Raw genomic sequence first — 25,473 nt, 5'->3', positions numbered from 1 at the left:
TCTGTTTAATTAGAAATTCGTTCTATAAATTTCGTACCGAATGATGTGGTCTGAAGTTCAGCTTCTGATATACTCAAAATCAGATACTTATGAATTATTAAGTGTAACTATAAAGATATTGATTCTTTATCTGTTTTGTTCATCAATAAAAATAACAAATTTGCAGAAAATACTTCGAAAATTGTTTGAAACTTTAAATTTAAGATATTCAAGACTGATTTCTTATTAGTTATTAAATAACATTTACTACAATATTAACAAACATCTATTTTCTGCGCAATTTTATTTATCAGTATAGAACTATTTTAACGTTTTTATCTCTTTCAATTCAACAAAATTTTTAAAATATATTTTTAAAATATATTTTTAAATTTTTAAAATTTTTATAATAATTATTTAAAAGTGCTTCAAAGATTATTTAATTTTATTAAATATTTTTAAAGTTTCGCAAAAATGAAAGACTAATAAAAATGGAACCAGGCAAAAATTTTGAGATTATCGCTTTTTAGAATCGCTCTCTAGTTATCTTAAAGTTGAATCTTGTGAAAACACGCTAATAAGGAATTACAATGAATGTGCTTAGTTTGAAGGCATTGAATTTTACAAAAAACACTTTCAAAAATAAGGCTAGTTTCTTCTAATTGTATCAACAATCAAAATTTGGATAAGTTTGGCAAAATTAACACTTACACAAAGAATTCTAAAGACAGTGATTGACCGATGTCTTTAATTATACTAGCCTGAAGGATAACTTGAAATGGAAAAGAATGTCTTAGCAGAGTTAAAATCTTACATTCTTCTTGATGACTATAAAAATTACCTCAAAATCTTAATTAGAATTCAAATTTTCGGTCAGGAAAGACTTTCGTCGAGATTTTTACTATTCGATGAGAAAAATCTGTGTGTCTAGTGCGTATAGGAAATCTGCTTGCCTGGATAAGTTCTCTATATATGCCTGTAACTTATATTATAATATATTTGTGCATCTAAGAGTATTTGATTTAACCAATATTTATTGGAATTTTGACACATTAGAGTTAGCGGAGAAGGATTAAAGAATAAGTAGAAAAGTTAAAATTTATTAAAATCTGTTTGTTCCTTGACAGGAATGCTCCAAAATTTAAATAAAATGCTTTTATTTATATCATGATGTTCGGAAAACTGTTAAGACTATTCAATAAAAAAATTAAGCTAAAAGTAAAGATCTAAAATATCTGAATCAGTATAGATGAATATTTACAATGTGTATGGAATTAATGAGAAAAATGCTCAAACTAAAACCATTCCACAAAATATAAAGAGTTCTTCACCTGTATAGAGTAGTCCTAATTCAACTCGTTGGATCTGAGGCTCATTTTCAAGCAGTAAAATACAGGTGAAGATTCCAATAGAAGTGACTAATAATTCTGAAAGAAAAACAAACTATCCATTACATAATTTGAGATGAAACAAATATAAAAATTTCATTTAAAAAAGTTATTAAGGTGTTATATGAATAACAGTTAAAACCTGACGTAAAGTCTTTACGGAATAAATATTAAATAAAACTCAAATGGCTTCTTAAATAGCCTGTCAATAAAATTGATGGGACTTAAAAATTTATGTCATTATAAGAAAAAATTTCAACTAAACTTAAACACAATTAAAATTAAACAATATTTATTTCGAACTATCCAAGACACTACTTAGAAAAACCAAGATTTAAATATAATGCAAGTTTAACAGTTAAAGAGTTTGATACTTAACTACATATAAAATATTGCAGTATATATATCATAATACTTTACAAAATTACAAACAAACTCCAAATTCGGAACAGGATAAGAATCTGATAGTACTTGAATCTGGGATGTCACAGTTTTATATGGGTGATTCTCGCGAAACATGACAATTCACTGTCCCTTGCTCTAAGATCTAATACTATAATACTAAAAGAACTTTTTTTTTAAAAAAATTAATAAATAGCATTGTTGTTAGCATTTAAAATGACTTTGCACTAGCATTGACTGTTTTGTACACTTAAAAAATTTAATTGTATATCAAAATATCATTTTACTGGCATGTCCCAAACAATATTTCCAATAATAACAACTTCAAAACTTTCCATCCATTTTTCAAAATCTAATTTTTTTATCTTATCCTATGTAAGCATTTCTAGAATATACGCAGAGGGTATTGTTTACTAAAACTTCGTTTAAAATAATTTTTTCTGTCAATAATTTGTTTGTCCCATGAAAATCTGTCATTTTCCTGGCTACTTTTATTTAGTGATTTATAACCAAAATAGATAGCGCCAGGAATCAATATCTTATGTTAATAGATTGATTAGATACCCTCCTATCTGAACATGTCTTGTTGCATGAATAAAGAACCAATTTTCTGGCTCAAAATCTATTTCAAAAAATTTTTCAAGGTGAGTAGGTTTTTATGCTGTCATTTTCCTGGCTTCTTGAAATCATTAATAACAAAAACTACATAGATTTATCTGAGTTATTTTAAGAAATACTGTTGTTTTCTGCAGAATATAAACGTCTTCGGCCAAAATATTAAATTAAAGTAAAGTTATATGCTATAAAATGGCGAATTTGTCATTATCCTGGCTGTCATTTTCCTGGCTTATGAATGCCAGGACATTGAAGTGTTACCAGAAATTCTTTTTAACTGCTAATACTGTAAAGAGGGAAAGCAAATATTAACCTAATACCAAGTTTATGTATGATTGTAATATGCTTGGATGTAATCAAAGTTATTTATTTATTTAATGATTGATTATTATACACAATTTTATTCTGTACATATCAGCAACAAAATTTTTTTTGTTTCTTTCTACAGTGGATAAAAAGAATTAATTTAAGCAATTTATGGTCCATCTAACATAAAGGCTTAAGTTGAGTTACTTACTATTAACTTAAAGTGACTGTTTTTTAAACTTCTAAGGTAATATGTCATTTCCCTGGCATTCAAGATTTGGTGAAATTCTATTTTATTTTTTTTCTCGAGCAAATGTCAATAAACTACACTGCTGTCTATAAGATATTAATAAGTGTAGCTAAAGAAATATACAAAAAAAATTTTTTGATTATTTTGAAGACCTTAAATTTGAAGAAATATTTTGGTCCGAATTGTCATGTTTCGTGAGAATCACCCATATACCATCGATGGTAGAGTGCAAGTAAAGCCCAAGGTTTTATTTACCCAAACGTTTTGAAAACTTATCTTTTAAACCAGATTTTGCTTAACTTTCATTAAAACAATTTTAAAAGTCCGATTTCCTTAAATAGCAAAGAATAAACTGACATAATCTTTTTATTGCAGATTAGTCTTAAATTTAGCAAAAACTATTAAAAATAATCTTTTTAACATTTGTCTTATCCCTCTCACTGAGTAATTTATCAAAATAAATTCAAACACTACGTAGTTTTATGACATACTTTCAAATATATATTTGAGAGTTAAAATAAAGAAAAATCTTTTTAAGGTTTCTTCGATTTAACATTAGATAAGAAGCTTGCCAGAAAATTTAAGAATCATGAAAGAAAAAATTTAAAAATACTTGGTTAAACGACTTATTTATGAAAAATAAGCATACAATAAATGCACAATTTGCAAAGTAATAATGCATGCTTAAAAATTCACAGCAATAATTCACAACTACAAATAGAGTTTGCGCCTAAAGAATTTTACTGAACAAATATTTTACAGAATATAAAGCAGATAACATACACATCTTTCTGTTATGTCCTTAAAGACAAAATTCAAATCTGGTTACGTTTCTTAATCAAAAAAGTGTTGCTTCTAGTCCCTTCCATACTGTGAAATTCAGTCTTCCGTTCAGCAATTGTCAGGCTACAATTAAATATTAATTGCAATTACTAGGACGTAAACCACTTATATAAGTTATAAGTCTCGATTCAGTTGTTTAGCAACCAAAAAGGTGATCAAACTCTTCCATTGGAATACATGTTTATAAAATTTTGCCATTGAGCAAAATTTAAAAGTTTATACTTTGCAGAAAATCTTTTAAAAATTTTCATGGAAGATTTTAAAATTATATAACTTTTAATCGAAAAATTAAACAGATCTTAAAATTTAAGAAACCTAACCAATTTTGTAACCAGCATAAGTCGTTCGATATAACGTAATGGTCTCAGAACGTTTCATTTTCTGCTTATTCTTACTGGTCAGGAAATCACTTTGGTTTCTTAAGATTCAGATTTATTTAGTGCTCAAGAGCATAATTCAAAAAATATATATCATCTGTATATTCCTTGTTTCTTCTGTAAATTTCCTGTTATTCTGTTTGAATAATCCTTTCTTGGTAGTGCTTTGAAATGCTATGCGCTTAAACATTTCGTTAAAGCTATGTTCTTTTATTATAAAGTAATTTTATATTAAAATAATACGATGCATTTTATAAATATTTAAAATTATCCTTTAACAGTTTTACAATTATTTAACATTATTTACTTTTTAGTAAGATATTTAAAACTTCAAAATATGCTACTAAAGTAATGACAAAAGTGAGACATCTGGGACAAGCATTACGCCTTAGTACTAAATAATTTAATCGAAAATTTCATAGCCATTTAAAAAGTTGTGCATGTTGCAATAGTAACAGAACTAAAAGATCAATTTAAGTTCAATCCCAAGTAGAATAAAGAATTAAATCACCGGATACATTAAAGCCTTTGGTCTTTTAATTTTGATTAATTTAAGTTCTCTTGCTAATATATAAGGGGGAAAATGATGATATTTTTTCCAGAGTTCTATAATTATATTTTCTCTAGTTCAGAGTTCTATAAATATGGCAAATACTCATAAATCAATATAAATAATCGAATACATACACAAATTTAACTTTAAAAAAAAGAAAAAAGGATTCGACAGAAAATATCTCGTTATAAATGTTAAGAAATTGAACAATTTGTTAAAAAAAAATTCTTCCAAATAGAACCTAAACACTCTATGAACCCCTAAACCAAGTATAATAAAATTGGATGATGCTTTTTTTTAAGCTTGGGTGTAAAAATTAGTTGGAAATAGTAACCCGGAAGTCTCACAGCGAAGTTCGACTTCAGCGCCATCTGCGCTCAGCTTAACACGGTCATCCATTCAACAGCAGAGCCCCAAATATTTATTTATTTGTGTTTTGAAGATGGGTGGTTATCACTGCAATTTCTTTAGAAATCTTTGCTTATGAATTTTTTGTAACTATTGTGTAATTTTTGAATGATTTTTATTAAAGAGAAATATAATTGTAGTTTTAAAATAATTTAACTAAATGATTTGTAAATGTTATTTTTTGCTCCCTATCTTTTACTAAGAGTTACTATAATTTTTAAGTTTGAAAGGTTGAGACATGTAAATAATGCTGTAATGGAATTCTCAGCATTTATTTCTTAATAAAAGGACTGTTGTTAATTGAGCGGAATTGGTATCTTTGATTGTATATCTACGCATGCAATCTTTTGTTAAGTAACTTCTGTTTCTTAAATGAACAAATATTGAATTGAATGAATTCAATGTGATCCGAGGATGCCTGATAACGAAAAACAGTAAGTATTTTCATATAATTATAATTCGATGTTTTACAGTAATGTTAGAACGGCCCTTTCTAATGGTGATATGTACCTTCGACGTATTACTTCCTGGCCTATGTATGTGAATTACTAAGATTGATATTAAAGTATTATACTATTAACATTAAGAATTTCGACATTTGATATTTAATTAAAGGAATGTTGTAAAAAGAGCGGAATCGTTATCTCCTCTTGTATGCGCATACAATCGTTAGTTAAATAATCTCTGTTTTTTAAATAAACAAATATTGAAATGAGGGAATTCTAGTGATCCAATGATGCTTGGAAACTAAAAACAGTTGTTGCTTATAATTGTAGTTTAAAAACAAAGTTAGTACGGTCTATTGCAAGAAAAAAAGTATCTTTTTTCAACCCTACTTAGTGATTAACTCAGAAGATAGGTGCCTTTTATCAATAAAAATCGCTCAGATATGCTTTCTTTTTTTATCTATTTTCTTTTGAAGCTAGACTAAAATATATATGTACACAATGTAAACTTGAATCAGGAAATAATCTAAAATAAACTGCAAAAGCAGATGTGGGTGTTTGTATTTTAAAATTCCATTTCATTTGTTTTCATTTTGAAACATTGCTTTAATAATGCTTACTATGCAACAATTAAAAAAAGAAAACCTCTGGTGATATGTGAAAAAAAATATCTAGTATTTCTACGGAAGCCCACTCAGGGGTCTGTCCAGATATTTTGTGAAAGGTCCTGTTTTTGTAAAATTGGGAAAAAATTACTCGTAATTTGTGAATATAAAATGAAGGTTAAGTCACATTCTTTCAACCAGGGTCCTGCTTTTATGAATTTGTGCAAATGGATGGTGTTTTCTACACTAGGGAATGCTGTAAGCTCCATACTGCCTATACTTCCGGTGTATTTTAAAGCCATTTGGCTCACAACTTGATCATTGTGCTTTGAGATTCTTGCAAACGTGGTATTTTATTACTCTTGTTTACAATGCTAATGATTGTTACACCAACGTAAGATGGTGCACAGCTTGCAACAAGAACAAACAGTAATAAACAAATGGAAAGAGGCCACATCAGGACTGCTAAAAAAGTGAGTTATACAAAGTCTAGCAAACATGTCACCTTTTTTAACAATATGTCTATAAATAACTGAAGCAAATTTTCACTTCAAACTCACCAGAATTACTTAATAACATAAATATCTTACGAAATACAGCAGATTTGAGCTCAGAAATTATCTAATTTACTTCTTTTATTGAAAAAAGAATTATCCGTTGGAAAATATCGCCTTGCAGAATAAGCTGTAGTAAGCAGTTGCAAACTTTCTAACCGGAACTAGAGCAGGTATTGAGCTCGAAATTGTTATTGTTTTTATTTATAATATAAGTTTTATATTAAAAACGCCATCCATAGCGTCCTGTTATTGAAAAAATCTTTTTCAGGGAGTTTTTAAATTGTGAATAGATGTAAGATTATGCTCAACACTGTAAAATTAAAATGAAAAAAATTAGATTTTCAAAAATAGTCAGCAATTGCTGCTTCTAAATTAGAGATACAAATATTTAGTATTTATTAACAACATACAAATATTTAGTATTTAGCCTATACTGCTGATCACAGAATATTAATTTTGGATGAATAATGGAAGAAGCGTCTGCTGAGGACCAAACTTAATTTGTTTACATTCATCATTTTTCCCCCCTGCAGGGTTGCCACAGGCTACTAAAATGCGACTATTTGATACTATTTTCGGCCTATGGCGACTTTTTTTGCCTGAAAAGGCTAAAAAAAGCAACTATTTTCAGGAATAGGCGACTATTGGGAGACTTTTTTACTCTTAGCGAAGTTATTTTTATACTCATACTCATTTTTCGTAGACCTACTGTTACTTTGTGATTGCTGCACAATCGCTGTTATCTTAAACTTTCGTTCTGAACTCTATAGATCAATGAAAAGAAAATATAAATTAAAAAAGTTTCTTCATTGGTTTTTTTCAATTATTATTTTTCATTTTAAGCGATACAATTTAATAGGGGTATTTTGTACTTAATTTTGTTATAAAAAGTTAGTTTTTTTTCAAATTTATTTAATGTAGGTAAGTATAATAATTTGATTATTTTTAAACCAATAAATGTTCAGTTGTTTTTATTTATAAAAAAATTAAAATAAAGCTTACCTTTGTTTAATTTGCTTTTATTTTTGAGAAACTGAAAATAAAGTTTTAAAAAAATTTGGCTATAAGTTAAAAAACAAAATTTTTTTAAAAAATTAAATAAAGAGTTTAGTAATGTTTGGACGCTTTTTAATAATTTAACATTAGTACTTAAAGATTTTTCTTTTTTAAATTTTATTAAAATTCTTTCAATACTTGTTTGTCTTATAATCTGTTAGATAGTCAGTGTCATTTTTAAAGAAATAAATCTTTAGTCAATTTTATTTTCAAAAACGAAAATAATAATAAATAAGTAAAAATATTTTTACATTTATTCTTTATTATTTTAATTGAAAAGTTAAGCAATGATATTGATATTATAGTAGAATATGTTTAGAATTAATATTTTCTTTTGTAATAGATTTATTCCTTTTTATTTATTTTTGATTGATTTCCCATAGGTAATTTCTGAACATATGCTAAATCGCGATGTCTAACGGACGATTTATCACGATTTAAAATTTCTGACATCAACCAGTCCTTATCATAGTATTTGACAATTAAGCTACAATTAATTTTAATTATTTGGCTACTATTTTTGATAAATTTTTGCTCCTGTTCAGGCAACTATTTTTATAGTTTTAGGCAACTATTTTCATGCTTGAGGCTACTGAAAGCAACTATTTTTGTTCATTTTTTACTGTGGCAACCCTGCCCCTGGGAAGTGTTTATTCTATTATCAACAATAATGAAAAAGAACAAATTTGTGAAGGATCCGATTAAAAGAAAAATTACTTTGTGAAGGGTATATATTTTATGAAGAGTCCGTTAGCGAACTCAAATTTCTTCTTAACAGACCCTTGCCATTGCAATATAAGGTAGGAAAAAAGGAGACCAATTCAAAAGATCTCATTAAAAGACATGAATAGTTATGAGCTAAGTAAAATAGGACTTAAATAAAATCAACGGAAAAGGAACAATTCAGAATGTTTCTTTAGCCTATGATTAATTAAAATCAGAAACATACCGTCCGTATGCGTGATTAAATATTTTGTCCGTTTTAATTTTAAACTGTTTTTTAAAGGGTCCACATTGGAAGAAAAATTCTATGAAGATTTTGTTAACAGATTATTAATTGTATTTTTTGTTAATATTGTTTATTTACAATTACTTTTGTCTTTTATTTTTTCTATTAACGAATTTTTTTTAAAGTATTTTGTTTACATGTTTGATTTATCTTTTTTCAGGGCTGAAAATACCAGTCCTAATCAACCAAAGATTCATGGAAGCTCATCTCTAGATAAATCTAGTGGCAGCTCTGGCCCATCAACTCCACATCATGATCCTGATCACAGCCGTAATGATTGTCATCTCTTAAAGCGAGATCCTTTGTTAACTTATGGCGAACTAGTTATTTTAGGGTATGTAATATTTATATTTCCATTTAGATTACAAATTATGCTTTTTTTTTAAAAAAAAATTTTTAATTGAGGAATAGAGATGGAAGTTACTATCTTATATTGATCAACCCTGGCTGTTCCAATTTCTTCCAAAACAGGTATTTTTCACAATGCCTGTTACATAGATGGTTGAGTCATTCATTAGATGACTGAGCGATGATGAAAAACATCGGAAGCAGATAGTGAACTGATAGATAGAATCACATCACGGGATTAAAATAGCCTTGACATTAAATAAAAGTCACAAAATTAGCTAATAATTAGCTGTATTTAATTTTTTTGTAAATATATGTTCCCAACAATTTATTTACAAATTATAGTTTATTTTACACTTTTTGTTGGTTTTACAGGAATTTTAAAATTATTGAATTTTTTGAATAATATGTGTATATATCTACATTTTTACTTTTCTGTAATAAATATTACATGCGTGGAATGATGTTTTTGATAGGTATAATGGCACGCTGCCTCAAGGGGAGAAAGGAAGGCGACGAAGCAAATTTGTTCTTTGTAAACGTCCAGTTTCTAACGGAGTTAAGAAATCGCAACATTATGTTGTCAAAACTCCTCAATCATCAAAGGTATTTTATCATTTATTTCTTAGATACTTATTTTAAAATGCTTAAGTTTGAATTTTAAATTTTTAAATCTTTTTATAATGTATTGTTCTTAGGCAATTTTAGACAGCAAACAACATTCTATATCGTACACACTAAGTCGAAATCAAGCTGTTATTGTTGAATATATGCCAGATGATGAAACAGATATGTTTCAGGTAACATATTTCATTTATAATGTCTAACTTCTAATAGATAATACCAGAACAAGGTGACATATAAATACTTATAAGTAAAGAGAAGAGTAGCGCATGTAGAGTATAAGTATAAAGTATAATAATAAAGTAATAGTATAAAGTAAGGATTAATAGGTTCTAACCTCAGTTACATCCATTAATCTCTCTAACATGAACCACTAATTGCTTACTACCATGAGCATAGGGAACTGTAAAATCTTATTGATTTTGTTTGTACTAGGCTTGACTAGTTTATTGACATTGATAGCAATTTAGAAATTATAATTATGTTACATATATCTATGTATACATATATCTATAATTATGTTACACACACATATATATTGTATTAGAATACTTTTCTAATCCTGAAAATTTTATGAAAATTAGAGGGTCAACTAATAGAGTGGGACATCATCATCGGATGTTGATTGCGAGATATTGATGTGTTATAAAGAATGAGATACATATTAACAAAAATCTCTCTGAATTTATCTCTTTTAAAAGGGATATACAGTATTTTGCTTTCATTAGCATGTTTGCTGCTGACCTCACACCAGCACGTCACTATCATGTACTGGTGTGAGGGCAGCAGCAGATGTGTTACAGTCAAAATTTGCCATTACGAGTTTATTTATTGTTATTTCAGTCATTGGCAAGATTGTTACAATTCCAAAACAAAATATTTTATATGCTCTTTGGTGAACATTTTAACCTTTTTTTTTAATCTACAACAGTGCAATTTTACCAATACCTTCAATCCATTTGGAAGATGTTTGCTGTTTTAATTTTAGTAATATCGAAGATTTTGTTTTTATAATTTCTGTTAACTTGTCATATAATTTTAACACTAATAGGCAAAATTTAGTCCTTCACTCTTTTATTTTTTTCAAATTGTCAGTCTCATAGCAAAGTTCATATTAACAACATTTACATAATAGGTGTCACAATTTACAGTTAATACTCACATGATTTACATCTCATTACTTCAAGTGTTTTTCAAATAATATTTTTCTATTCAAATCGACCTGATTTATAATTTCGGGTTTCATAGTTGTCCTGATATGTACCTAATAAAAATATTCTTTCCTTATTTGTCCTGATTTTTTGCATTTTGATCTGATAATACAGATTTTTTTTTTGTTTATTTAGAACATACTTTTTCAATGAACATGCAATTTTAAAAGATCATTTGAATTTAAAATTTTATTCACTAAAAAAGAAATAAGAAAAACTAAACTGATGAATGTTCAAAACTTGTTTCAAATGAAAGGGAGTTATAGAGAATAAAGGAACACCTTTATCATTTCCTTTTCTTCAGAAGAACAAATTATTGTTAAATCAGTGTTGGAACAAAACAAAAAAATCTACCCCACCCTTTTTCAGAATCATTTTCTTATTTTGTCATTCAGTTGGCAGGCAATTGTATCTTTCTCTATGAATGGTTTCCACACAGAGTGGACTCCACTTTTCTTGACATCCCAAGGTTCCTACAAGTAGCCTATGATTGGCTCATCTTGAATCAGGGTCTTCCAATTATCTGCCATCTTGTGGGCTGCGACTCCATTTAATTGGGTCGCACAAGTGTCACCGTTGTATTTTAAAATATGCATTGTAAAGGGACTAGTAATTTCTTTCATATGTTTGTTGACTACAAAAGATAAAGAAGTATTTCTAATTAATCTAACTAAAAAAATTGTATCTAAGATTGGAAGATCTTCTGAGAGCCCTATTGACTTCGTTGTGATGGACACTGTACCTGGTGATAAAACAGGAGAAGGGAAAGTAAGCCAAAGTACAATTTCCCGGTTTGCTTGCCGAATCCTTATCCACAGGAGTCCAACATATACAGCTCGTGTATATGCTGCTGGATTTGATTCATCTAGAAATATTTTTCTGGGAGTAAGTATAGAATTAATAGCATTAGTAATTTTTTTCTTAGTTAGTGAGTTTTAGTAATGTGAAATTTTCAATTGCCATGTATTTAGGAAAAAGCCACAAAATGGCAACAAAATGGTGAAATAGATGGTTTAACAACAAATGGTATCCTTATTATGCATCCTAGAGGCACATTTTGCGGTGGCTCAGAGCCTGGCATATGGAGAGAAGTGTCCGTAGGTGGTGGTGTCTATGCACTTCGGGAAAGCAGATCAGCTCCACAAAAGGGCATGAAGGTATAAACTATTTCAATTGCAAACAGGGTGTGAATTGGATCTCATTAATTTATCTTAACCTGAAAACTTGAATTTAATCTAATGATTAAAATAATAATAATAATTTTTCTAAGATTTAATTTTCTAAAGGCTAGATTGAAACCACCAAAAACTTATGTTTATTTATTTTTCAAGAAGAAATGTAATGTGTCCCTATTTTTTAGCTGAAAAGTAACTTGAATTTTCCTTTAAGTAACCAGTGAAGTTTGCCGAACAAAATAATATAGTATTAAGACATCAAGACTTTACAAACCGTGTAGTTCATTTGATAACTACTGGAAAATCGACCAAAATTGGCATTATCATGGGAAAAAAATATAAAGTCTATACTAATTACGTAATTTTCAGGCATAAAGCAGGTGAGAAAGCAGTTTGCTCCAGTACAAGCAAATCTGAGTTGAATAAAAGTTTTTAGTAGTTTGCCCGCGTAATATAGTGCTAAAGGGAACTCAAGGGCAGGGTAGAATTTTAGCTTTTAAAGAAATAGGCTGATATGGCTCTCAAATTCCAAGTAAAATAGGAAAGTCCAAGGATGCAATAAATAGTCGCCTCAGAAATTTTGAAACCTCTGGCAGTAAACAACGTATTGGAAGGTAAAAAAAAAAAAATCATCAAGGCAAGAAAGACAAATCTGGAGGCTTTGCTTGTCATGATAGATGTCTTCTGTTCAAATTAAAAAGGAAATGTAGTTACCATGCAGCAGCTGCATGGTTAGAAATTATTTAATAAATATTTCAATTCAATTTGAACATTCAATTTGAAAATATTAAAGGAAAATCTCCGCTTACTAAATTGCACAAAGACACTCATTTAGCATTTGCAAAGAAACATTTTAAGAAAGGTACGAATTGGAGTGTCTTTTCTGACGAAAAGAAGTTTAATTTGGATAGACCAGGTAATTGTCGCTACTTTTTGCGCGAGTTAAGAAATGAACCACACTTATTTTCTGAACGTCAATTTGGTGGGGGTAAATTATGATTTGGACCGCTTTTGCATCAGACGGTACAACTCCAATTATATTTATACAAACTAAAATTAATTCAGTTATGTATCATTATATATTGGGAAATATTTTTAATTGCGTGTTGCTCCTTTACTAACATCTGGAGACTGGACATTCCAACAGGATAATGCAGCAGTCTATACTTGGTGTTCAACTAAATCCTTGATGAATGCAAATGAAGTTATATCCCTTGAGTGGCCATCTCGTTTCCTGGATCTGAATGTAGTATCTGCACAATTCCAGTACATGAGGCAAAAGCTGACAATTCAAATGCAGAGTTCGAATTTCTCGTTTCTTAATAAATACATTGGTATTTTAAAAACCACGTGTAAATCAGTAGCAATGTCATAAAATAGATCTGTAAATTGGAATTGTTAAACGGAATCAAAAAATTCTGTAAATTGACCTTTTTTTACAATAAAGAACTTTTTAGCAGCCTTTTTTTTTTTATTGGGCCAAATATTTTCCAAGGGCTTCCTGAATTTCCCCTGAATCTTGTTCGTGTGATCGGACATATTCTGTGCTAATGATGAAGCTATTCTTGAAGAAACGAACTATAACTATTAATTAGATTTTCATTTTGGAACATTTTTTTTTTAGTGTTAATGCTGAAAGCATTCTGGTAGTTAGTATAAAGAATTTTACTAAGGTTTATCTTAGCGGTTTTATCTGTAAATAATTATTCTTATCTTATCTGTTTCTTCTTTTTTTCATTTTATATTATTTCCTCAAAAATCCTATAGATATGGTCATTTCTTCCACTAATACATTGATGCCCTTTTCTATAACATTTTTCTTTTTACCTTTAGTCACATTTCAATCTATTCTGTTCTAAAATTAATAATAGTAGCATTTAGCCTGACTAACTTTTAATTGTTTTTATTAAAATTACTTTAGATAGATGATGATACAAATATTCTTCAAGATGGAACTTTAATTGATCTTTGTGGGGCAACTTTGTTGTGGAGATCTGCTGAAGGGCTTACCAAATCCCCTGTAAGTGCAACTTGCTATTAGCTATTAATTCCTTTTTAACTTTTGTGTACTGTGGTTTTTGTTAACAATGGATATTTTTGCAAAATAAACAAAAGAAAAGAAATAAAAGTTTAAAAGATTTCAATATTTATTTTTTATAAGTATGTATAAATTATTAAAATCTCCATTTGCAATGAATGTTTGATTTTTAAATTATGTTAAACCTAGACATTAATAATAATAAAAAGAGAATTTTTTTAAAAATGTATTTAGGACATAGGCTGAATAAATTTAATACAAAATCTAGTTCCATAATTGCAACGAACTGAGAAATAAACTCTGTATTTGTGATAATAAGTAAAAAAATATTATTAATGTCATAGTTTGCAATCTAGCATAAACATTGTATCATCAATGATATGAAATCATAATTGAAAGACTTAGTTGAAAAAAGTTTTAAAGATGAACTTTTCAGAAATTGATATTTCTTGGAAAAATCCTTTTTTAATTGTATATAACTATTCAGCATTAAATTTTTTGCCAAGTCGTTTAATTTCGGAGATCTCTGTAGATAAAGGTTCTTTTTGACAGTCTTAAAGTTTATCTGCATAGTAAGAACATTTCAAGTACATCTGGCAAAAAGAAAGAAAAAATCTACTTCAACCTCCCAAAGCCTTACTTTTTGCTTTGTATTAAAATTCTGAACACTACAACACCTTTAGTTTAAATGATTTGTGGGGATTTCTTAGGAAATTGTAAGCTTGGGGATAAGAAATAAAGACAAGAGAAGACGTAATCTTTATTTTCTCTCAAACATAGCAATACATAAACATTAGGACTGGGCGATATAAGACAATGTTAGACATTGCGACATAACATACGTTAATATTTTTTTTCAATCAAAGCTACACAATCAGAAATCTTTAATCAATCAACAAAAAAAAATTAATAAAAGAAATGAACTAAAACAAAAGAAAATGTCAATTCTAAAAAAATGCTTTTATAACATTAATAGCATTGCTTAACTTTTTAATTATAATAATAAAAATGGATTGACTTAAGACCGATGATTTAAAGTAAAATTAAGCGCAGGCTTNAAAAAAATTAATAAAAGAAATGAACTAAAACAAAAGAAAATGTCAATTCTAAGAAAATGCTTTTATAACATTAATAGCATTGCTTAACTTTTTAATTATAATAATAAAAATGGATTGATTTAAAGTAAAAATAACTGCAGGCTTTGTTTTAATAATTTTTAAAATTGAAAATGACTTAAGATTTATTGGTTTGAAAACAATAATAAAATTCTAAGACAATATTTTACTTACAGGTATTAAAAAAAAAAAGAAAAAACGAATGTTTTCTTTCTCTATGCAATCAAAGTTTAGTTTCTGGACGATTGTAAGGCTATTATCATTTGTTATTAAATTATGACTTATGAAACAAAATAAAATTTGTGAACCAAACCTCTGAAAGTTTAAAATTTTATTGCTAGTCGCATGAAATAAACATCCCTAAAATTACAAAATAATCCTTTAAGTATTTCTTGAAAAATTTAAAAAGTGTCAAAAACTTAGTGCCTCTTCCATCAATGTAGGGTAGTTTATATATATATATGTAACATAAAAAGCTTCTATTAATCTTTTTATGTTATCCTAATTAATTATTCTAATCGAAATACTTTCTCACACTTTTAGAAGCCACATCCTGTCCTTAAATCTATTTTTGGCACAAGTATGCATTTAATTAAAAGCAGGACATTTTTCCGTTTGCTCTGTGTGGGAAATGCTCGATCTATTTCATAAACCAATAGCAACTACTAAGATTTCCCTAAATTAAGACATTTTACGGATTTTACTTTGCAAGATTTTCCCTAACATATAACCGAGGAGCGCAACTTTTCGTGTTCACTTTTACACTTTCTCATGACTGCTCTGTCTAATAATTAATAAATAAATTTTGTACCCTCCTTCCCGGCCTAAATCCTGTTTTAATCCTTCCACTCGGCAACGACGTTATATATATATACACACACTACCCTATATACATCTATAAAGAACTTTCTGCAATAGGAAGGAAAATTTCTTTTTAGTGTGCATATCCTTATTAAGATTTTATTTTTAAAAAGTGCGTAAAAATATTTTTTAAGTTTCCTAAAGGTGCTTATTTTTTGTTGAAAAATTTGGCTATGCACCCTGTGATTAGCCAGTGCTGATTTTATATTTTTTGATTCCCTACTTAGTAATATTTGTGACTAAACATATTGTATGCTTTATTTGTTTTACAGACAAAACACTTATTGGAGGAAAAAGTCGATGAACTTAATGCTGGGCGTCCACAATGTCCTGTTGGTTTGAATACTCTTGTCATTCCACGAAAATCAACTTTAACATCCAGTGATAAACAGCCGTATGTTTATCTTATATGTGGGCACGTTCAAGGTTTGCATGATTGGCGTCAAGATAAAGATTCTCCTAATTCTCGTCAATGCCCGATGTGCCTGCTTATTGGTCCTGTGGTAAAACTAACTATGGGAATAGAGCCATCATTTTATGTTGATTGTGGGCCACCAAACTTTGCCTTTAATCCATGCGGCCATATGGCGACTGAAAAAACTGTTAAGTGAGTTATAAAATTTCATGGAAACTCTCAGTTCATATTCCGTATTTGTGCGATTCGCACATCGCAATTTGTATTTACATAATTAAAAAATCACCATTGTGATCTGCATTAGTCCGATCCCTCATCACGATCTGGATATGAGTAGTTTAAAAACAGGGGGAAATATCAATACCTTCACAAAATATCTTTTCATAAAAACGGACCCTTCACAAAATATTTTAACTTAAAAACGGACCCTTCACAAAATATTTTAACTTAAAAACGGACCCTTCACAAAATGATTTTTCTTTTAATCGGACCCTTCACAAATTTGTTTATCTTCATTATTGTTTTATTAATCGAATAAACCCTTCCCAGGAAGGGGGTGGGGAGAAAGACAGATGCAAACGAACTAAATTTTGTCTTCCGCAGACGCTTCTTCCTTTATTCGTCCGAAATGAATATTCTGCGTTTAGCAGTATTAGGCTAAATACCAAATATTTGTATGTTGCATCTCTAATTTAGTAGCTGCAATTGCTGCTTATTTTTTAAAATTTGATTTTTTTAAATATAATTTTAAAGTGTTGAACATAATCTTGTATGTCTTTACAATTTAAAAACTCCTTGAAAAATTTTTTTTTTTGCAATAACGGACCCTATTTGCACAAATTCACAAAAGCGGACCCTGGTTGAAAGAATGTGATTTAACGTTTATTTTATATTCAAAAATTATGAGTAATTTTTTCACAATTTTACAAAAACGGACCTTTCACTAAATGTCTGGACAGATCCCTGAAAAAATTTATACATCGCAATTTGTATTAGTGTAATTTAAAAATTAGTCATCATAATCCGTTTAAGTGTGATTTAGAGCTTGCACAGTGTGATCCGTATATGTGCGATTTAAAATCTTAACATCACTATTTGTATTTAGATGATTTAAAAATCACATATCTTGATCCACATTCATGCGAGATAAAAAAAAAATCCTAGGACTTGGTCAATATTTGTGAGATCTAAATTTTACTACTTGTGAACCACATTTGTGCCATTTTAAAAATTATGCATCGTAATCTGTATTAGTGCATTTTAAAAATCATAGTGCTACTTGTGGCATCTAAAAAACACACATCGCGATTTGTATCCATGTGACTTTAAAGTCACACGGCCTAATCCATATACGTGCGATTTTAAGAAAATCTCAAATCATGATTTGTATTGACATGATATAAAAATCACAGATTGATATTTTCAATCACAATATTTATAAATGTCACGACGTGATTTATACCCATGCGATTTTAAAATCAGATATCGCACTTTGTATTTGCCCAAATTAAAATATCGCATATTGTGATGTGATTTAAAAATACTTGTGATTTGTATTCATGTAATTATAAAATTGCACATCGCGATTATTTACATAAATAATTTATTATATTCAGAATGTGAACGTAAAATATTTAAAACAATAAAATTTTTGTTAGACTAATTTTTGACAGTGCTGGTTTTGTTTTTAAAACTTTTTAAGTAAATACAAATTTTTTCTATTTGAGATTAGAAATTTATTTTTTAAAATTTGTATTTTATTTTGATTTTATTTGATATAATCAAAATAAGACTTAAAATATTTTTATTTAACATTATTTTCCTATTTATTCTCTATTTGATATAAGCGTCACTCTTTTATGGTACATATTTTTAAAAATTTCGTATTTATATCAAATATTTAGAAATTTTTTATAACATAAACAAAGTGTTTAAAAAGAAAGAACTCAAAATAAAGATAAGTTGGTTTAAAGTTTTTGTGTTTAGTTGTAAGAGAGAGTGTTCTTGTTCTTAATACAATATAGTTTAATTATCATATAGTTGATATATTTTATTTTATACATAATTTATATTAAAATTATATTTGTTGTATTCAAATAAAAAATTAACTAAACCAAAATTCTTTGAACCTGATAAATATTAAAAATTTTAGTAATACCTAATTTTCAAAATGATTTCAGTTTCAAGAATTAATATTTTATTTTAATGTTAGAAAAAAAAATTTATTTCCACTTTTTAAATATATTTATAGTAATTTGATAGTACATGGAATGATGTTGATGCTTTTGTTTCTTTGAAATTAAATCAACATAGGCCTTAGAATTAACCTTTTGAAAATAGCATATTTGACTTTTGTTAGATAAAAAAAATTAGCTTTGTAAATGTTCTTAAAAGATATTATAAAATTGTATTAAATCTATGTTTTAATTTTTATGTTTGTTACTGTTAATTGCTGAGTTATTATTTTTTTTTCCAGTTTAATGGTTCAGTCTTTTTTTATTGCTTTTGTTTAAATTGGCTTATTAAAATAAAGTGCAGATAAGACAAAATAGTTTTTGGGAAAGAAGTTCGCTCATTTTGATCTCTCTCTTTTTTCGATTGTAATGCCTAATAATGTATTAACCAGTGTAAATCATGGAAAGTGTTTGGTAGATGGCAAGGGTTTAAAAACTCGTAGATTTAGCGGATACCTTGCAGTAATCTGTTATTGAGATTGAAGTTAAATAATTCTAACGTCTATTTCAATTACTTGTTATAAAAGTTTCACATTTTAGTTAAGCTGCCATGTTCCAATCCTCATTAAGTCCCCATCACAGTCATTTTTTCTTTAAAAAAAACAAAACAGAAATTCAGAAAGAAAAATTCAAAAAATGATGAAGTCACATTTTAAATAAAATTAACCACACCTGATATTTATATAAACACAATGTATTTTCTTGAAACTTTCTAAACTATAATAAATCTGGTGTGAAAAATCTCATAGCTTCCATATATTCATTTTTGTTCAAAATCTGTTACTTGCAACTTAGTTTTTAAAATGTCCTATATTTTTCGTGCCTTTTCTGTTAGGACTATTTAGTTTTGGGTGTAAAGGAACAGTTATAGAAATATTACACATTTTAAATATAGATGCTATCCCAATAATGAGTTAAAATAACTATAAAAAGATGAACAATAAATGGTAGGGAATGTAATCATATCAGAGAGGAAATGTAGTTAAAATAAAGTATGAAACTATTTACATTTATTGGTGTTAATCAAAGAATAACTTTTATCATGTGCCTTATTTTTGTACAAATAACACTCAGGAGATTCTCCCAACTTTTAGTGGAATTTCTACTTTCTAAACATAAGGAAAGGGAAAATATTGAAAGAAAATATTATGTTAATTGTCTTTTTTGTTTAATGTTTCATCATTATTTTGTTTTACTTTTATTATTTTCTTCTTTTTGCTCATGATTTATTTATAAAGCTCAATACTTTCTTGAGCCGTCAATGTACATAATAATTTAAAAAAGAATCAAATAAATGTTAAATAGTTAAAAGTTTTCTTTTTGTTCAAAATAGTTTTACATTCTTTTTTATTTTTTATATCTTGATTTAAGCTGATTGGTATTTTACAGGCTTTTTTCTTTTCCCTTTCTTATGTCTGAAATAAGTTTCCATCAGTGTGAAGAAAAAGCACCAAACATAAAAATAGTGTTCTTCTGAATAATTATCCTTTTTTTTAATTAATTTAGATTTTTGACCATCAAAATATGGGGGAGGGGGTGCTGCAATCTGAAAAATATAGTATTAATCGTTATATCTGAAGAGCTGTCAAAAGTTTAGGTGCTTTAATGTTAATTTTACTTACTGCATATCGAGAAGTTTTTAAAAAAAATCTAACTTTTTGCTCATAATTGTAAAATTCATTTATCCAGAGATAATTCCATGTTAAAGATAATTTTTAATTATTTTATTAAAAAAGAGTAAAATTTTTTAATTTTGCATCATTTTAAACTGTAATTTTAAATAGCAAAATTTGAATGCATTTTGTTGGAATTTAGTTCTTGATAAATAAAACTTTAAAAATATGGCTTTTTTCACATCATATGACTTAAACTATTCAACCAATTTTGTATTTTGTCATTTGAAATTATAGTTTAAAATAATGTAAAAATTAGTATACCTTGCAATTAAAATATTTTTTTTTACCCTCTTTAAAAGTCCAATAATAAACTATTGAATTATTTTTTGATAAGTTAGATTTATAATTGTGAGTAAAAATGTTTTAATTTGCTTAGAAAATTCCCAAAATCAGCAGAATATATAAAAAGCAAAATTAGCATTGAGGGACCCAAACTTTTAACCACTCTCTTGACCTCACTGTTGGGACCATATTTTTTAAATTGCAGCTATCTCCTATAATCTGGTAATCAAAAGTCAGATTATAGTTGTTTAATATTTTTTAGGTATTGGGCATCAGTTCCCATTCCGCATGGTACCAATGGATTTCACGCTGCTTGTCCTTTCTGTGCAACCCCTCTCTCGGGAAGTCCTGGTTATGCGAGACTTATATTTCAAGACCATGTTGATTGAAGTAAATTTCCCAAGCAAATGATTGCATTTTATTTCTGTGATGCTCTCTGCCAGAAAAAAGCAAGAGGAACTAATAAATGTACCTGACTAAGGTGACCATAAAGAATTTCAAGCTAAGTGGACTTAATCCATGCTACAGGACCACTTAAAGAAAAATTTTATTTTGTATTAAATGAACAGTTGTACACTTGCATCATGCCAGTAACAATCATCGTCATTGAGCTCATTACTTTATTATGAGAGCCAATATTTATGTGAAGCTTTATGTAATTGCTTTTGAATATAAATTGCAAGATGATTTGCTCTTATTATTTTCAAAATACTTGCAAATTTTTGAATGATGTGCAGTCATCTTTGAAGTTCCTTTATTTTTAGATTTATAAATATGTATGATATATTTATATAAATATTAAGGCAATGTATCTTTTCATGCATTCCTGTGTTTGTGTGAATTGCTTTTATTTTGCTTATTCTTCCAAATCTATTTGTAAATGTTTGTGTGAATTATTTTGGCAATGAATTTTACCGTAGGATTGTAGTCAAGTTTTAATCATTATTGTGTAAAATTTTCTAAAGAGATGCAATGTTTTTTTGGTTTTATTTTAAAATTTGTTAACAATGCATTCTTTTATTAGATTGTAGATATTTATTGTAATATATTATTTTAACCATTATTATTTATGCAAAGCTTCTATTTATTTTTAGTGACCAAAATTTTAACATTTATTAATTTTCTTACTAAATTTGTTTACAGATTAACTTTATTTGTATAAAACTATACATATATACACATACCAGTGTTTTTTTTTCCAACCTGTATTGTCTTATGATATGGTAATTTTTTTACGAAACACTTCAAGTTTTATTTTTTAAACACAAGTTAATCAAATAAGCAGAAATACTCCAACTTCAGTGCATTGAAAGTTAAAATGCAAAAGATTTAAAATATGTCTGTCCTTTCAACCCTGGCTTTAATCCCTAGCAGAGTGCAACAGTATTTTTCAGCTTACAGAGTATGTGTATTATACAGGAAAATTCTTTATGACAATAAACCAAATATGTACTTGTTTTCATTCTAATAATGAAACGGTAGCATGGAATTAATAGACCTCCAAAAATTTACTTCAGATCTATTCAGAGACCAACTATTTGAGATGGTTAAGAATTATTCTTTTCAGTGTTAATGAACTAAAGCAGATTTTTTTGAAAATTTATTAGAACTTAAACATTTGTCTATTTGAACTTACATATCTGTTACTTTTGTTTTACTTAATTATAAATTACTTATGTTTTGTGATCAACAAAGTTTTCTAAATTCTAATTTATTAAAGTAAAAATACGTAACCCTTCTTGCTACCACGAGGAAAAATATTTTCTGAAGCTGCAGAAAATTTGTAGTAGTTGAAGTCTATTTCTAGCTAATAAGTTGATATTTGAAGAAAAAGAGAAATTTTAATCTTTATCTACTTCTAATTTTTGTATTTATGTTTACTTGCATCAGTGTTAAAAATTGCTACATTATGTAATTGTTAACAAAATATTGTCATAATTTTAAATTTAAAATAAAAATCCTGAGAAATTTTAGTATTTGTTGAACTCTTGACCTGACAAATCTGCCTTAACTTGACGTTATTCGTATAACATGCTATACAAGTTGATTATTGTAGTTTGTTTGATAACTTTGACACAGTATCAAGTTATGAGCCACTGCTTGGAAAACATACATATATACTAATTGTTTGTAAATTAATTTGATCACTTAACATGTTTCTAAAGGACAGAAATGTAAACTCAATCATGCTGAATATGGATGTAACCTGTTGTTGCTGAAGTTTTTCATCCATGATCCATGCATATATTAAAATATGTTAAACCTTTAAATTTAGTTTTAGTCAATGGACAAAAGTTATTTTTTACAAGCACTTTATTCAATATCTATTTTTAATAATTCAGTGGAAAAACAATATTTTTGAAAAAATTATGTTAAAATGTTCATATTTTAAATAGTGACTCCTCTCCGTAATGATAGTAAGCATTATACTTAATTTGTCTTATTTAAAATGTTACTATTTTGTAGTTTAGATTTTTGTGGAATGTGTATATTAGTCTTTCAAGGAAAAGATGTCAATGTATATAGTATGTTAAGAGATATTTTTTTGTTGCAATTATAAAATGGTGAGCTGCATCAAAACTTATAATTTTTATAAAATTACATCTTTCTTCAAAATTTCCTTTCGTGTCATTTATAAAAAAGAATGCTTGTTTATTTGAAGAAAAACATTTTAAGTTGAAATGAATTGTAGAAGTGAATTTTTAGTTTACTATGCATCATTTGTTATTAAGCATATTAATCAGTATTTTAGTCAGTATGTATATTTCAATTTTTTTCTACTCCTATCAATATTTATTCTTTGCAAAATGAACTTGTAATGCCAATCACTATAGAGCTTTAGGTATATTGAGATTTTTTTATATACTAGTTTTTATTATTGGTGTTTTCAATACTTTTATTGTGGAACTAAATTATACATATTTTTCGTTTAAAACTATTAGTGAAATTGACTTTAATTTTCTCAATAGCCTGAAAAATATATTGTTCTAAGTTCAATTTAAAAATAATCATGTGATATTTTTAATTATAGTGTTATGTGAAATCTTTTATTCATTTGAAAACTTCAGTGAATTGTAACTTTAAGTTAGTTATATCTTTATTTAATATACATTTTTGATCATATTCTTCAAATTTTATCAGTATCTGTTTTTAGTTTTCATTTCCAATAACAAATTTATTGTGATTAACAAAAGCTTTGTTTTCATATATCTCCAAGTAATATTGCTTGCAACTGAAAAGGCAAGGCATAGTTTGGTTAAAATTGCTTGCTTCTGAAAATAGTGGAAGTTTAGTAGTTGCACCCTTACACAGCATCTAGTCAGCTTTCACAACTGCTTTTTAGATAGCCATTTAACAAGTTGAGTTGTGAAACCAGCGCTCATTTCTTACAATGAAATATTCATAATTTGCATAGCATTGCGCTTAGTTTTAAGAACATTTACATACAAAAGTAACCATTGCACTAAATAAAATTTTAAAAAAAGTAATCTAGAAAAGATAACAAAAACTTGATTTTAAATTTGGAACCTGGATTTTATTCTTTTAAGAACTTATTTTCAGTTATTTAATAAATGTGTCTAGTTCTCAGTAAGCAATACTTAGAAAATAAGAACTCTCACAGAATCTCACAGAACCAAAAATCAAAGGCTTCAAAAAAGATCACTCGAACCTTTAAAATTACATTTAACTGTAACTTTCAATTATTGTCTTGTGTCTTCTGATGTAGGCACTTGATATATAGGTTTTACATATTGCATTGACTCAATTTTAAATACTGTAATTCCTCAATATAGTTTTTTGCCAATCTAGATTTGTGTTGTACATCTAGTTAGTGTCTTCTACTATTGTTTAGCCACTGCCAATATTGGGGAGCCCAATGGTGTACAACTTTTAAACCTTTTGCGATGGGAGTTTTAAATGTGTGCTTATTGCTAATTCTAGGAGTCTCTTTCTCGAGCACCTGTTCAGGACCGAAGGATTTATGTTAAGCTAAAATCCATGAAAATACCAAAATATGAACATGTTCAACAATATAGTGTAAAGTTGATAAACAATACCTGCTGCATATATTTTTAATTTTTTTTTCCTTGTTTCATTACTTTTTTGAAATTTTTTTTCTCCAATTTAATGACTTGGCTTTATTGACCTTTTTTTAATGTTTAAAAATACTGTGAAATATACAGGTTTGACTAGTTAAATTTTTAATTTATCTAAAAAAAATCTTAATGTTGATTTTTTTCAACTGTTCCAACAATTTGAATCATAGTTGTATGACATGCTTACTTTAACAAGTATGCATAAAGCAGCATTTATAAAACATGCTCTATTTCAGAAACATCCTTTTCTCATGTTTATATAATTAAAAAAATTATACGACTACCGTTTTAAATTTTGATAAGAAGGTCAAATCTCCGTGTATCTTAAATCCCATGGAGCCACTGAACTTGTGCCAAAAATTATGGTTTTGGAAGTATTCTAGAACACTGTTACAAATACCCGACTGTCAGGAGTGAACGAAAAAGCACTCTTGTATCACGGGAAATGAGAGCGTTTCAGGCTGGCACGTATACGTGACAATCGTCGCAAAAGTGTTAAATATACAAAATTTTAACAAATTAATTCTGTGAGTGTACGTCAGAAAAGTTAAGATTTTTAGTTAAAATTTTTGATTGATCAACAATCTGAATAAAGTAAAGTTC

The 25,473-nt window shown here is 27.7% G+C and overlaps 1 protein-coding gene across 2 annotated transcripts; it reads left to right on the top strand.

The window, feature by feature from the left end:
- Positions 1-5,120: 5,120 nt before the first annotated feature.
- Positions 5,121-23,966, top strand: LOC107446029 (E3 ubiquitin-protein ligase pellino). 2 transcript variants are annotated; one of them, XM_016060562.3, is made up of 9 exons: positions 5,137-5,555; positions 8,955-9,128; positions 9,619-9,748; positions 9,841-9,942; positions 11,668-11,862; positions 11,949-12,134; positions 14,074-14,172; positions 16,439-16,773; positions 21,036-23,966. In XM_016060562.3, the coding sequence occupies exons 1-9, from the start codon at positions 5,536-5,538 to the stop codon at positions 21,160-21,162; spliced, it is 1,368 nt and encodes a 455-aa protein (XP_015916048.1). In that variant the 5' UTR covers positions 5,137-5,535; the 3' UTR covers positions 21,163-23,966. The 2 variants fall into 2 exon arrangements, with proteins under 2 accessions (XP_042903307.1, XP_015916048.1); XM_043047373.2 differs by lacking the exon at positions 11,949-12,134 and having other exon boundaries at positions 5,121-5,555; positions 21,036-21,504.
- The last annotated feature ends 1,507 nt before the right edge of the window (positions 23,967-25,473 follow it).

This window comes from Parasteatoda tepidariorum, chromosome X2 (assembly GCF_043381705.1).
Source record: "Parasteatoda tepidariorum isolate YZ-2023 chromosome X2, CAS_Ptep_4.0, whole genome shotgun sequence".
NCBI classification, from domain to species: Eukaryota; Metazoa; Arthropoda; class Arachnida; order Araneae; family Theridiidae; genus Parasteatoda; species Parasteatoda tepidariorum.
This window is presented reverse-complemented; position numbering and strand designations above follow the sequence as displayed.